General features: G+C 46.2%; 1 protein-coding gene across 1 annotated transcript in view; it reads right to left on the minus strand.

The window, feature by feature from the left end:
• Nucleotides 1–15,071, minus strand: part of SEC63 (SEC63 homolog, protein translocation regulator) — a 620,356-nt gene that overhangs the window by 48,391 nt on the left and 556,894 nt on the right. The window contains exon 20 of the mRNA XM_069235447.1: nucleotides 11,392–11,496. Within this exon, the coding sequence (XP_069091548.1) occupies nucleotides 11,392–11,496 (105 nt within the window). The remainder of the gene's footprint in view (nucleotides 1–11,391; nucleotides 11,497–15,071) is intronic.

Here is a 15,071-nt window from a genome sequence, read left to right on the forward strand (position 1 = left end):
ATGTAGAGCTTGCCTCCTGTTGTTGAAGTCTCAGGGATAGCAAAGACTTCTTCCTGCCAGCACCTGGAGTCTCTGGAGAGACCCCTACTCTGCTCTGTGGTGCCCTTCCAGTTCCTGGGACCCTGAAAGGAGAGGCTGGCAGCCTAAGGACAAAAATACACGCACCGAGCGCCGTGCGGAGAAAAGATCGACGCGAATCCGATCGCGGCTGAGAAAACGACGCGACGCCGGTTCCGCAGCTGAGAAACGACGCCGCAGGAAACGCGACCGAAAAACCGACGCCCGGAGCAGGAGAAACGACGCGCAGCATCGCTGACGGAGGCTGAGAGATCGCACCCTGCGCCGCGGGACTTTCGGATCGTCGTGTGGCTGGCTTTTTCAACGCGCACCGCCGTGCCGAGTTGTTTTCGACGCACACAGCCGTGCAGGGGTACTTTCGACGCACACCGCCCGTGCGGGGTTATTTTTGACGCAAACCAGGTACATTTTCACGCTAGCAGCGCTAGTGTGGTGTTACAACTACCTAAAGACTCTTTTTATTTTAAACCTTTAAAAAATCATAACTTGACTTGTGTATGTTGGATTTTTGTCGTTTTGGTCTTGTTTTGTCTAGATAAATATTTCCTATTTTTCTAAACTGGTGTTGTGTCATTTTGTAGTGTTTTCATTAAGTTACTGTGTGTGTTGATACAAATACTTTACGCCCAGCACTCTGAGGTTAAGCCTACTGCTCTGCCAAGCTACCAAGGGGGTAAGCAGGGGTTAGCTGAGGGTGATTCTCTTTTATCCTAACTAGAGTGAGGGTCCTTGCTTGAACAGGGGGTAACCTGACTGTCAACCAGAGACCCCATTTCTAACAGTCTGTCAGCAACTTTTCGGGTTAAGCCATGACCTGCTGGCGGTGGCGTCCTCTGGGCTTTACTGGATTTTCCGTGAGTTTTGTGTATCCACGTCTTACTCACGGTTTTCGGCGTCTGTTCGGGATCGACCTCGTCCGAATCCTCGATGGAGAAGGTTTCTTCCTCCTCCAAGTGTTTTTGTCCTGTCGGCGCCGACGCCATTTGTAGTCTTCTCGCTCTTCGGTCTCTTAACGTCTTTCTCGACCGAAACGCTCGACAGGCTTCACAAGTATCTTCTTTGTGTTCTGGAGACAAACACAAGTTACAGACCAGATGCTAATCTGTATAAAGATATTTGGGGCAGAAGCGGAATGGGGTCCGTTCCATTAGCCTTGAAGACGCACGTGGTCGGGCCGACCAGGCCCTGCCGGGGAATCGAAAACGCCGAAGGGCCACCGGAGCTCTTCAAAATTCGGTGTCGATCTGTTGTAACTAACCCGATACCAAACGCAAGCAATACCGTCAAATTTTCCGAGATTCTAACTATCTTTCCGAACCGAAACGCGGAGCGAAAAGGAACACGTCCGACCCCGGTGGCGGAAAGAAAACAATCTAAGATGGAGTCGACGCCCATGCGCAACGAAGCCGAAAGGGGAGGAGTCCCTCCATCTCGTGACTCGAAAAAGACTTCTTCGAAGAAAAACAACTTGTAACACTCCGAGCCCAACACTAGATGGCGGGATGTGCACAGCATGTGTATCTGCAGCTACACATGCCATCGAACATATATATATATGATTGCTCACCAGTAGACCATTAAATACTCCACTTAGAGTATGGTATATCCCATTAGGGTAACAACTCCTAAGCACAAGCTTTTCTTCAGAGTAAAGTAAAAAATATCACCTTCATATCAGGTGTGTTAAAAAGTAATAACCTACTAAAAGGCCGTTAATGACAAACTTGAAGTGGAAAGTCATCATTCTACACCAAGTAATGACAATAATGAAAGTAGTCTTGAACATCAGGCATGAAAACCCCCATAGAAAAATAGTACCTAGCAAAAGTAGGAACACCCACCTGGTGCCACAATTAGGTTATAACAGATATATAGCTTAAAAAGCCTCACGGCCCTGCAGAAGCATGGCTCTTCTGTGGAAAAAGTAAGAACAAATAACACCTTACTATACAGTACAGGAGTTATGAACTAGGCCAAAAGGTAGAGAGGAAACAAGCTAAATGGCTGCTCCACCCCTACTGTCATGAAAACACCTTAAAGCTGAGTTAGCCTGTGCACCAAATAAATGGGAACCATTAAACGGCATGTCAAGCAATGTGGCTTAACGTAACACAACTGAGGAAGCCATAGCTTGACCCACAGTCGGTAGTCTTGATACCACAGCGAATATTTAGTGTATCTGCTTGCTGGCCATCTTCAATAATAGGAGTAAAAGTGTTCCTGATTTCTAACGGAAGCGCAGGCAAGATGTTCACTAATGAGTCCCATAAAGAATAAGGGAAATGTCCAAGAACACGTATTCAAAGAGCGCAGAGAAGAATTTGCAGAGGAAACAAAATGCCTAACACAGAGGTCTTGACTCCTGGACATTCTATCTGGGACATGTGGAAGAGACTCAATATCATGGGAGGCCAAAGCGGCCTGTGCAACCAAACTTCAATGAGTAGGATGTCTTATTAGACAAGCTGGAACACCAGGGCAGGTCTCTGCCTGTCAGATATAGCCCAGTCAACAGGGGCCCCTGTATCAGGCTTAGACCAAGCCCCTAACAAAACATTATGTAGGGCTTCACTGTAAGGGAGCACTGACTCAACACCTATTTGGCTTTGATGGAGAACATCAATTAGGGGACCTGAAGCTAATTCCACTGAAGGAAGATCAGATCCAACCTTACTGTGACTCTTTTCGGTATGTCTGCATAAGAGGAGCTCTCCTCAGAAGCAAGTCCAGGGAGTGAAAGTAGGAAAAATCTGTGCCACTATTCATAGCTAGGTCAATTAACCAGATGTCCTCTCTATGGGGTTCCAACCACCTCTCCACCATCTCCTTCAGTAGGATAAACCTGAGGGGACTCTTGTGGAGGAAGATCAGGGACAACAGGCATGAATGGCGCCGTTCCAGACATCGACCAGCATCGAGAAGGCGATTCCTCGACGCTGATTTCGAGCTCAGAGGGAGAGAGAGGGATTTGACTTCGATCAGAGCTACCAGTGGAATTGCCGGAGTAGGCTAATCGGATACTAGCACCAAAGGTGGGAACCCCGAAGGGCTGTGCATCGGTGCTATGATGTCTTTGTCAACTGATGCTGAAGGCCTAATTAAAGCCAAGGACTAAGCCGGCGGCGTGGATACAATTAAGGTACTTTGCACCTCCTTGGGACCCACAGGCGCTCCAGAGGGAGGTGATGGAGTGCAGAGAGCAGGAAGCAAAGTGTAATATTCACCCATCTGGTCAAGAGGTGCCACTTCTCCTGGAAAGAGAGGGAAATGCGGGGTAGACTCCAACCTCGTCTCCTCAACCGAGGAATGGTGGGAGGATGTATGCAGTAAACTAGGCAACTTCCGTGTCTTCGACCACTTGCATAGACTTACCTCTGGATGTCAATGGAGAATGATGTCTACGAGAACGACTCCTTGAATGGCCCCGCAAACATACATCAGTTCGAGAAGGAGACCGGGATGACTCTGACATCCACTCTGCCAGAATCTACATTCAACGCTCCTGAAGTGGCCGACAGGAGTTGCATTCTTCGGCATCATGGTGCTCGCCCAGGCACCACATACAAACCGACTGGGGGTCTATAGCTGACATCTGTCGTCCACAGGACAGGGGTTAAACCCAGAAGACATAGCAAAAGCAAAGTTTCAGTATGACAAAAATGTCAAAGTAGGCCGAAAACAGTCAGACTGTCACCGGATCCATATTGCAAGCAGGGAAATAAGAAACTGACGTCACAAAGGGCAATATATGGACTCCAGAGACGTCACATCTGGTGGACGAAGTCAGTACGGAGTTGCGCAACGCCCTCTTCCCACACGCAGATGTGCTGTGTGAAAGAAGTTACCGGATCCAGGCTCACGCCTGGGGGAGATTCTAAAATAAGGAATCTGTGGCTAGATGTCTCTATCGAATAGTTAATTTAAAGAATTTAGAAAAAATTACTGAACAAAAATGCAATTTTAACTAAAGACAATGTTGGATTTAATTGTGTAGTCACTTACGGACTAAGTGGTATCAGCAAACGCAAAGTGTAGGAAGCTGGCTCGATGTATGGTGCATTAAAAAGAAGCACAGCGAGCACAGAGTTCAGTGGATCCCCAATTGGTTAACAGAGGCAAATGTAGATAATACTAAAACTCTCTTTTGTGATAGTGTGGGCGAGCTGTTAGGGTTATCAGAGGGCACTGCTAAGTATTTATTGTACTCACAGAGGCAATAAATGAGACACTCAAAAGAATAAATCCAAGACCAATTTAGAAAAATAACAATTCTTTTTATATGTGTTTTGAAACCAAGAACACTGTTAAAGAGTAAGTACTGTTTTTTAAATCAATTTTTAAAGGTAAGTAAAATGTTCAAACCTGTGTGCCTTTATACACAATGCAACCCTATGGAAGGATAAGTCAGTAATGTATATAAATAAGTACAGTCGGTTTCAAGGGTTCATCTTCAGAGTTTGGAGCTGCAGAGGCCCCAGGGCCAAAGTACTCCCAGCAGTCCGTCAGAAGGCACCCAGGCATCACCAGGTGCAGGGTGCTAGTGAGGTTTTAGCTGGGCACACTACAATGAAAGGGGCCACCTCGAAACATGCTGCACAGAGGGACTTAGGGACAAGTCAGAGCTCCCAAAAGGGGGCTTGGGCTGCAAGTGGTCTTGGGGCAAGGAGGCACAGGCTGTTTTTCAGGATCCAGGCTAGGCAGCTCAGATGCCAAGGGGACAGAGTGGCAGAGCCTGGTGCGCAAAGATGCTCCTCGCGGTTAGGGACAAACAGCTGACAGACAAAATCAGGGCAGCTGGTCCACTCACAACGAGGGTCTTAGAGATCCCGACATCACTTGTCAGCTGCTTGGTCCTGGTACAGTGAGAATCTCGACTGGACTCTCACTGCTGGTGCTTGATGCAGGCTATCTGGTACCCCGGGGATTGGTGGTGCACGGCTCAGGTCCTCCAGAGCACGAGTACCTTCTCCTTGTCTGCAGCGTCAGTCGAGACCAGGAAGCTGCAAGGTGGTGGACCGTACTCTGCTTTTCGGTGCATGCAAACTGCAGGGAAGTAGCTCCTCTACTCCAAGGGAGAATGGCGGAAATTTTCTAGGTGCTGGCAGGCTACCGGAGGTTTTGGTAGTTCTCCAGCTTTGCAGGACGAGTCACTCTGTTGCTGAGAAAGTTGCTGGCAGGCAGGATTTCACACAAAAACATCCACAACTCTTCTGCGGTCCTTGTCAGGAAGTGACTCTTCGTCTTTCTTCTCCTGAACAGTCAAATCTGAGTTCTTGGGTTCAGAGGTACCACCTAAATACTCAATTTAGGGGCGTTACAAAGCATTGACAGGTAGCAGCCAATGGGTTGCCTACCTTTAGGGATACTACACACACTATATGACCACTTCTGCTGGGAAATTGGCCTAACCTTGACCCTAGAATACCGATTCCATCCAAAACAAGATGGAATAATTTGAAAAGTGTTATCCGCATCCACTGGCCCCACCTTAGGAGTGGGTCTGGCAGGATGTGGGCACACCGCCTAATGTTACTCATTTTCCCATCTACGCAGTGACGCCAAGAAGTGGGGTGCGGGACATGGAGGTGGTCATCTCCACCATCTGGAGAGACCTGGGACGCATAACAAAGGCAGGTGGTCCTTCCAAGTTTCCTGCCCTAAAATGCCCATCCTGCCTGAAGAGGTGAAAACGCTTTTGCCCAGAGCAGGCTTGGTTCCTGGCCTCTAAGAATGCTGGCTCTCACCTCAGGAGGTCAGAAATCTGTCTAGGGTGGCTGTGCTGGTTCAGACCAGCCAGTCAACACACTACTAGTCAGTTAGGTTTTCAGGGGGCACCTCTAGGGTGCCCTCTGGGTACATGTATTAATAAATCCATCACTGGAATCAGCGAGTGTAGGAAGCTGGCTCTGTATATACTATATCAAAGTGAGAGATAGTGTGCACAGAGTCCAGGGGTTCCCCCAAGAGGCTTGACAGAGGCAATAATAGATATTACTAATGCTCTATTTGTGGTAGTGTGGTTGAGCAGTTAGGCTTATCAGAGGGTAGGCACCAAACCCACACCCTCAGCGGCACTGGGGCGGCCGGGTGCAGGGAGCAAACAGGGCGTTGGGTTTCCCATGAAACTCTATAAGGGAACCCTGGAGGTCACTCGGGCGCTGCAGGTGAGGTACGAGGGAGGTGTCTTGGGCATACCACTGGTCGGATAGGGAAGAGGGCCACCTGTTGATCATCGCTGCATCGGGTGTCGATTTCTCCAAGGCCTAGGGGCTGCGGAAGCAGTGGGTCCTTTGGCGTTGGTTATCTTCATACAGGGCAGTTGCGGTCAGTGGGGTCCTCGGGATTCCCTCGGCAGGCGTCATCGTGGAGGGGTCAACCCAGGGTGGACACTTGGTCGCCGTCACCTGGGGGTCCTCTCTGGTCAGTTGGGCCGCCAGTACTCGGGCTGTGGACATCGGGTGCAGAGTGGTTAGGACTCACGCTTCTGGAGTGAGGGGGGAGTCCTTCAGAAGAGGTTTCTTCTTCTGTTCTTCTTTGGACAGGGCCACTGTCCACAGGGGTTTTTGATCCTCTGTGATGCAGGCAGTCCTCTAGAGGTTTTTCAGAGGTTGCTGGACCTGCAGGACGCATCTCTTTTCTTCTGCAAGTTTTTTTTAAGCGGGAGACAGGCCGGTAGGCCTGGGGCCAAGTCGGTTGCTGTCTCCTTTCTTCTCTGCTAGGGTTTCCCCTAAGCAGTCCTCCTCCTTGTGAGGTCAGGAATCTAAATCTCTTGGTTCAGGGGGCCCTTAAATACAAGATTTAGGGGCGTTTTTAGGGTTAAAGGCCAGTAGCCAATAGCTACTGGCCCTGAGGGTGGCTTCACGCTCCTTGTGCCCACTCTCTTTGGGGAGGGGGTATACCCTTATCCCCATTGGTACCTGTCCTCCAAACCAAGATGGACGATTCTGCAAGGAGGGGGTCACTTCAGCTCTGGACACCTTTTGGGTGGTCCTGGCTGAGGTAGTGACTCCTTGTTTTTACTAATTATCCCTCTGGACTTGCCATCATAAGTGGGGGCTTTGTCCAGGGGCTGGGCATCTCCACTAGCTGGAGTGCCCTGGGGCATTGTAACAGGAAGCCTGAGCCTTTGAGGCTCACTGCTAGGTATTAAAGTTCCTGCAGGGGGGAGGGGTGAAGCACCTCCACCCAGTGCAGACTTTGTTTCTGTTCCCAGAGAGCACAAAGGCTCTCAACCCATGGGGTCAGAAAATCATCTCTCAGTGGCAGGCTGGCACAGACCAGTCAGTCCTGCACTAAAGTATTGGGTAAAATACAGGGGGCATCTCTAAGATGCCCTCTGTGTGCATTTTTTTTATAAATCCAACACTGGCATCAGTGTGGGTTTATTATTCTGAGAGGATTGATACCAAACTTCCCAGTATTCAGTGTAGCCATTATGGAACTGTGGAGTTCGTTTTGTCAAACTCCGAAACCATATACTTAACATGGCCACACTGTGTTTACAAAGCCGAAAAATGGACTTAAACACTGTAGGGGCATGTTGCTCACGCAACTATGCACTCACCTGTGGTATAGTGCACCCTGCCTTAGGGCTTTAAGGCCTGCTAGAGGGGTGACGTGACTTACCTGTGCCACAGGCAGTGTTTTGTGTGGGGGATGCCGTGTCGACTTTTCTCCCCACCAACACACACAATCTGCGATGGCAGTGTGCATGTGTTAGGTGAGGGGTCCTTTAGGGTGGCACAACACATGCTGCAGCCCTTAGGGAACTTCCCTGGTCATAGGGCCCTTGGTACTACTGGTACCTTTTACAAGGGACTTATCTGTGTGCCATGGGTGTGCCAATTGTGGAAACAATGGTACATTTTTAGTGAAAGAACATTGGTGCTGTGGCTTGGTTAGCAGGGTCCCAGCACACTCTCAGTCAAGTCAGCATTTATATCAGGCAAAAAGTGGGAGGGGTAAGGAGGGTGGGGTAACTGCTACAAGGGCCATTTTCCTACAGCAAGGGTTTATTAATACAAGATGTTTGATACCAAACAAGCTTTCATGTAGAGGGGGAACTTGTAGCGACCAGTGTCCAGCACATGTATTTAAAATGGCTTCCCTGCACACTTACTATGTCTAAGAATCAAAGACATAGCAAAGGCATATTTGCTCATGCATATATGCCCTCACTTGTAATATAATGCACCCTGACTTGGGGCTGGAAGGCCTGCTGTTGGGGTGACTTACAGATAGGCCTGGGCAGAGTTTGTGGAGTTCTGCTACACAGAATTCCACGAAGTGCCAAAAAACTCCATTGAGCTACACGGAGTTCCGCGAGCAGGAGAGTTTGGGTAAGTCACACTGCTTTCCAGTGCAGGAGTTTCTCCTGTGCTGTAAAATCAGCATGAACTGCATCATGCAGAGCGCCAGAGGGTGCTAACTTCTTTCTGCCACTCAAGTAGATTTTCTACTCGAGAGGCAGCTTCCTCAACATGAGTGGAAGCTTTCTCAATGCAAGCAGTAGAGACCTGCGGCGACCGCCTACGTTCAGAAACCTCGCTCGCCAACTAAGTGATATCTCTTGCTCGGCAATGTAACGTTGGCGAGCCAAGCAAGAGAAAAAAACTCTGCTCCACATCGATTTGTTGAGTTTTTCAGAACTCTAAACAGAGGGGGAAAACTCCATCGGTGGAGCGGAATTCTTCACCCATCCCTGCTAACAGATATTACAAGCAGTCTTTAGGGGGACACGGCATACAAGCGTGTACCATGTTGTGTTTTCAATTTTGGAAGCACCTTGTCATGCAGTCTGAGTTGGCAGTTTGTATAAGTTTGGTGCTGGGTCCCTTAGAGCACAAGTTGTCCTGCAGCTCTAAGGGGCCCTTTTAGGTACCCATGCCCTACGTACCAGTGGTACCATTTACTAGGGACTCACAGAGGTGCTACTACGGCTGGCCACTTGGGGATCAAGTGACCAGGTGTCTTGTTTTTGGGAAGGAACACTGGCACGGGGGGGCTGGTTAGCAGAAACCCAGAGCACTCCAGTCAAAGTTGTATTTTAAAAAAAAACAGGCAAAAAGTGGCATGGGGCCCGGGGGTGGTTACTGCAACCAGAACACTGCCCCCTACACTAAGGAATCAGTAACTAGATATCTATCAGATTGCTTGTGCAACTGTCTGGCCAGAGCAGAAAGACCCCAATATGTGCTGTGACTCTCCTCTCCTTAAACCACTCCAGCCTGTCTGCTTTTTTGCCAAATAAACAAGAGCCCTCAAACTGCATGTTCTTGAGGGACTCATGAACATCCCTGGAGAAGCCCATGACCTCATCCAAGCATGTCAGCGAAGAGCCACACTATTGCCCACTGCTCTACCAAAAAAGATGGTGTGTCCGAGCCAGAATATATGACATATTTCGCTGCATCGCAACCGTCTTGAATAGTCTGTTTGAGGGACATCCAGAACAGCTTGTATAACTTGTGCCAGTGTGTCTCAAAGCGCATGAAAGCAGTGGCATAGAAGGCAGATGGAATTCAATGACCTCAGGGCAAGACTCGTAGAGAACAAAATCAGGTTTCCAAACGTCTCTAGTCTTTTAGAGTCACCATCAAGCGGAGTGAAAGAAAAGTGCTGAGATTTACATTGTGGACAGTCTGTACAATCAAACTCCCTGGCTTTGCAGGTTGTATAAGAAAGGCTGATTCTCTGGTACAGAACGATGGCAATGAGTGACCTGCCTATTAGCAAGCGGACCTGAACATGTTTTCTGCCACATGCTCAAAAGGGTGTTAATGATGGCCCTATTTTATGTGAAAAGAGGTTCTGTTTGGGACCTGACCAGGCTGAAGTACCTCATACATATTAGTCTTCACTGCCCTCAGTGGGGAGCTTTTAGTCAGGAACTTCGGCTGCCCTTTGCATAATAGTAGCAAAGGAGGCACTTTTCTTGGTAGCAGAACGAGGGAGACCTGAAATTGTCAGTATCTGTAGAAGTATCCAGACCACTGGCATCTTGAAGTTCTTCATAGTGGTTTTCCTCATCATATTGGGGAACATAGTAGCCCCTTAATCATAACTGTCATCATCAGACGCAATGCCAGAAAGATTGTGTAAAGTTTGGGCTCTACCATGTGGCAAGGACAAAGTGTCAGAATTTGAGGGATTGCCTATAGGCAATGTGTTGGTCAGGGCCAGGCCCAATGTTGGTTGAGGTCATGGTGGATAGCAAGATGGGATGCACATCATCTTCCGGTACTGATGTGAATAGAACCGAACAAGGGGATGGCTCTGGGACCAAAGTCGGCACCGAAGTTGATACTACACCCAATAAGAGTTCACAGAGCCAGTGGAAGGTTGACTGGACGCCCACTACATATAGTTGGAGCTCAAAGGCATGTCGGACAAACCTGGTAAAGTGCTGAAAATACTCACCATGGCATCTCTGAAGTCCTCTACTTGTTGCAACGTCACAGAGAGACTCGAAAACTGGGTGTAAGCATGGACCAAACTCAGTTGGCTACGGCAGAGGTTGACATTAAGTCTGGGAGGCATGTTGTCGCCCTTGCAGCCTCTCTGGAGTCCAAGACTGGAGAAAAGGGGCAGATTTCCACTTCAAATTGTGCTTTTTCTTGGATTTACTTGAATACTTCGACCACGACGATCTGTTGTGGGAATGACTTCAGGAGCAGAAACTGAACCTTCCTTTCAACTTTGATCGTCTGCAACATGGAGTCTTCTTGCATTTGGCTACAAATCTTGGCCTCATGGACCCGAATGGCCTTCGGGTTCATCTGGGTGCAGTCTTCACAGCACCTGGAGTCATGCTTCAACTCAGACACTATAAACATACTTCGTAAACGTCCACAACAGATATCTGTTTACAAAAGTCCGTACAAGGTTTGAACACTGTCTTAAGGGGGGATCTTTGCCCTTGAACAATGGTAAATCTTTAGGAAATGTGTGATCTGAAAGACCAAGGAGAAACTCTGCATCTAAAGGCATGGAAAGAAAGGAACTGACATCAGGGTGCATGGGTGGAACTTTTATGCAGCTCTGCTATTCATTTCTAGAGAGGAAAGACGTTGGCGTGGAGCCACATGAAGCCACCAACTGAAGTGTAGGAGTACTGCTGTCAAGTCTCTGAATATAGTCTGAGGTCTGGAGAATATTCAAAAGGTGATGAATCTGAGTTTAGAAGTATCCATCAGAATGGTAATTTTACCAAACACTAAATTTGAAATCTAAATGATTCTTTAAGACTTCAGTCTGCAGCAGAGTATCACCAATATATTAAATCCAGGAATTCTAGTAAGTAGAAAATATTACCTTTAATGGTTTAATCTGGTCCAAACCCAAATACGAATCGGATCTCAGAAACACAGTGTATTGGTAATTCCCAGGTTTACTTGGTGCAGGAAATTTCAGTTCCACCTGCAACACAATATACATTTAAAATATTATCATTGCTAATAACATCAGCATGCACGTTTAATGCAAGAGCACACAATGCTTACAACCAACAAGTATTAAAAACCCAGTGGGGATTTTGACTTCAGAATGAATTCCTTTTCCAAGTAAACCAAATACAGGGAAAGGATATTAGAATAAACCCCATTACTTGTCTGAAGTACTGTGGAAAATCAATTTTGTGATTACATTTAAACAATTTCATGCTTGGTGACAAAAACAGGGGATGTATAACTAAAAACACTAATTTTTTAAACTACATACACAAGCTAACTTCCATGCCTCGTTTTATGCGTTCTTTTAAAGTTCCACAGTCTAATTAGCGGTTTATAGCTTTCAGCAGGAGTCTGGGGATTTGGTTAATACAGCTAGATGGATAGTCCAGTGTATTCAGACTTGTTATCTTAAAGCTAAAAGACAACCATAAATGACTCCTAAAGCACACTCTACCAGAAAAAAAGGAGCTTCTTTGGCCTTTTTAGGAAACATTTTAATAGCAGATATTTGTAAAGCTGCTGCTTGTTCTACACCTCACACATTCATTAAACACTATTGTGTAGATGTTCTAGCTTGTTAACAGGCAAATGTTGGCCAAGAAGTCCTTAGGACACTTTTTGAAGCTACTCTAACTCCTACCGGCTAGTGACCGCTTATTTCGAGGGGACTGCTTTACAGTGTATGCAAAGCATGTGTACCTACAGCTACACATGCCAAGGAACAGAAAATGTTACATATCCAGTAGACATCTGTCCGTGGCATGTAGTGCTGTAGATTAACATGCACCCTCCCTCCTACCCCGTAAGCCTGTAGTCGTTGTACAACATTTTGTAAATATGTACATACACTGCATGGACATGTCTTATATATGTATAGTCATGTGAGAAAACAATCTAACAAAGGACTCAATGCCCATGCGCACTATCACCAAGAGGAGCAGTCACTTGATCTCGTGACTCAAAAAAATCTTCAAAGAAAAACAATTTGTAACACTCCGAGCCCAACACTAGATAGCGGACTTATGCAAAGCATGCAAATGTACAGCACTACATGCGAAGAACAGATGTCTACTGGGTAAGTAACATTTTTCGTTCCTGTCAGAAAATAATCGACAAACATTGGAAATGTTAAAATGTATCAAATAAAGGTGTTGACAAACATTTCTAAGAGAATTGTTTTAAGAAAAAAGGCCAAGTAAAAGCTGAGCTCCGTGCTCCAAAATCCTGTCACCAGGAGCTGAAAAAAAGAATTGAGGTAACTGCCACCTCAATCCCCTACTGGCCATGATGGGATACTGGTGGGCTATAGAGCCTTAAAGGCGCAGACTTTTTTTATATATGCAGAGTTGGAGTCTATAAATCTACATTGGGGTCTTCCTGCTTCACCATTTTCCTTTTAAAAAAAAAAAAAAAAGGTTTGTGATTGAGATTGGTAAGGTCAAGTAACAAAATTCTAGATAATCTTTCCTCATTGTTTGACTTGTAATTCGCCCTTTTTTAAAAGCAAATTAAATCTATTGGCTGGTATAACCTGGATTTATAGGCAACAAAACATTTAACTATTTAAGTGCTTATCCTGGCCTTACTGAAGAAAAGGGAACATCTACACTTAGGAATGAAAATGTCACTTACCCAGTGTACATCTGTTCGTGGCATCAGTCGCTGAGATTCACATGGTATGCATGAGCTCGCCATCTGGTGTTGGGTCGGAGTGTTACAAGTTGTTTTTCTTCGAAGAAGTGTTTTCGAGTCACGGGACCGAGTGACTCCACCTTCTGTGCTCATTGCGCATGGGCGTCGACTCCATCTTCGATTGTTTTCCCCGCAGAGGGTGAGGTAGGAGTTGTACTATAGTAATAGTGCCCGCGCAATGAAAAATGTAAGTATGTACCTATTAAAGGATTAAGTAATATATATACAAATGTACAAAATTGAAGGTAACTTCTGAACTGCTACAGGCTTCCGGGGAGGTGGGTGGGTCCATGTGAATCTCAGCGACTGATGCCACGAACAGATGTACACTGGGTAAGTGACATTTTCAGTTCGATGGCATCTGTCGCTGTAGATACACATGGTATGCATAGACTAGTAAGCAGTTAGTTCCCCATAAGCGGTGGTTTAGCCTGTAGGAGTAGAAGTTGTCTGAAATAGAGTTCTTAATACAGCTTGACCTACTGTAGCTTGTTGTGCGGATAGCACATCTATACAGTAGTGTTTGGTGAATGTGTGAGGCGTAGACCAAGTGGCTGCCTTACATATTTCTTGCATTGGGATGTTTCCTAAAAAGGCCATTGAAGCACCTTTTTTCCTTGTTGAATGTGCCCTGGGAGTAATGGGCAGTTGTCTTTTTGCTTTAAGGTAGCAGATTTGGATGCATTTAACTATCCATCTGGCTATACCTTGTTTTGATATTGGGTTACCTGCATGAGGTTTTTGGAATGCAATAAATAGCTGTTTAGTTTTTCTGATGTTCTTCGTTCTGTCAATGTAGTACATTAATGCTCTTTTGACATCTAATGTATGTAGTGCTCTTTCAGCCACAGAATCTGGCTGTGGGAAGAATACTGGTAATTCTACCGTTTGATTTAGATGGAATGGAGAAATAACTTTTGGTAAAAATTTTGGATTAGGTCGTAGGACGACCTTATTTTTATGTATTTGTATAAAAGGCTCTTGTGTTGTGAACGCTTGAATTTCACTTACTCTTCTTAGAGATGTAATGGCGATGAGAAAGGCAACTTTCCAGGTGAGGAATTGTATTCCGCAAGAGTGCATGGGTTCGAAGGGTGGGCCCATGAGTCTTGTTAGAACCACGTTTAGGTTCCATGAAGGAACAGGTGGTGTTCTTGGTGGTATAATTCTTTTAAGCCCTTCTATGAATGCTTTGATAACTGGTATCCTATACAAGGAAGTTGAATATGTAGTTTGCAGGTATGCAGATATTGCTGCAAGGTGTATTTTAATAGAAGAGAAGGCTAGCTTTGCTTTTTGTAAATGGAGCAAGTAATCTACTATATGTTTTGGAGTTGCCTCTAGTGGTTGTATCTGATTATGATGGCAGTAACAAACAAATCTTTTCCACTTACTTGCGTAGCAGTGTCTAGTGGATGGCCTTCTGGCCTGCTTTATGACTTCCATACACTCTTGGCTAAGTTGTAAGTGTCCGAATTCTAGGATTTCAGGAGCCAGATTGCTAGATTCAGCGATGCTGGGTCCGGGTGTCTGATCTGTTGGTTGTGTTGCGTTAACAGATCTGGTTTGTTGGGCAGTTTGATGTGTGGTACTACAGACAGATCTAGCAGTGTTGTGTACCAGGGTTGTCTTGCCCACGTTGGTGCTATTAAAATGAGTTTGAGTTTGTTTTGACTCAATTTGTTTACTAGGTAAGGAAGGAGAGGGAGAGGAGGAAAAGCGTAAGCAAATATTCCTGACCAGTTCATCCATAGGGCATTGCCTTGGGATTGCTTGTGTGGGTATCTGGACGCGAAGTTTTGGCATTTTGCGTTCTCTTTTGTTGCAAATAAGTCTATTTGTGGTGTTCCC

The sequence above is a fragment of the Pleurodeles waltl genome, chromosome 5 (genome assembly GCF_031143425.1).
Source record: "Pleurodeles waltl isolate 20211129_DDA chromosome 5, aPleWal1.hap1.20221129, whole genome shotgun sequence".
NCBI classification, from domain to species: Eukaryota; Metazoa; Chordata; class Amphibia; order Caudata; family Salamandridae; genus Pleurodeles; species Pleurodeles waltl.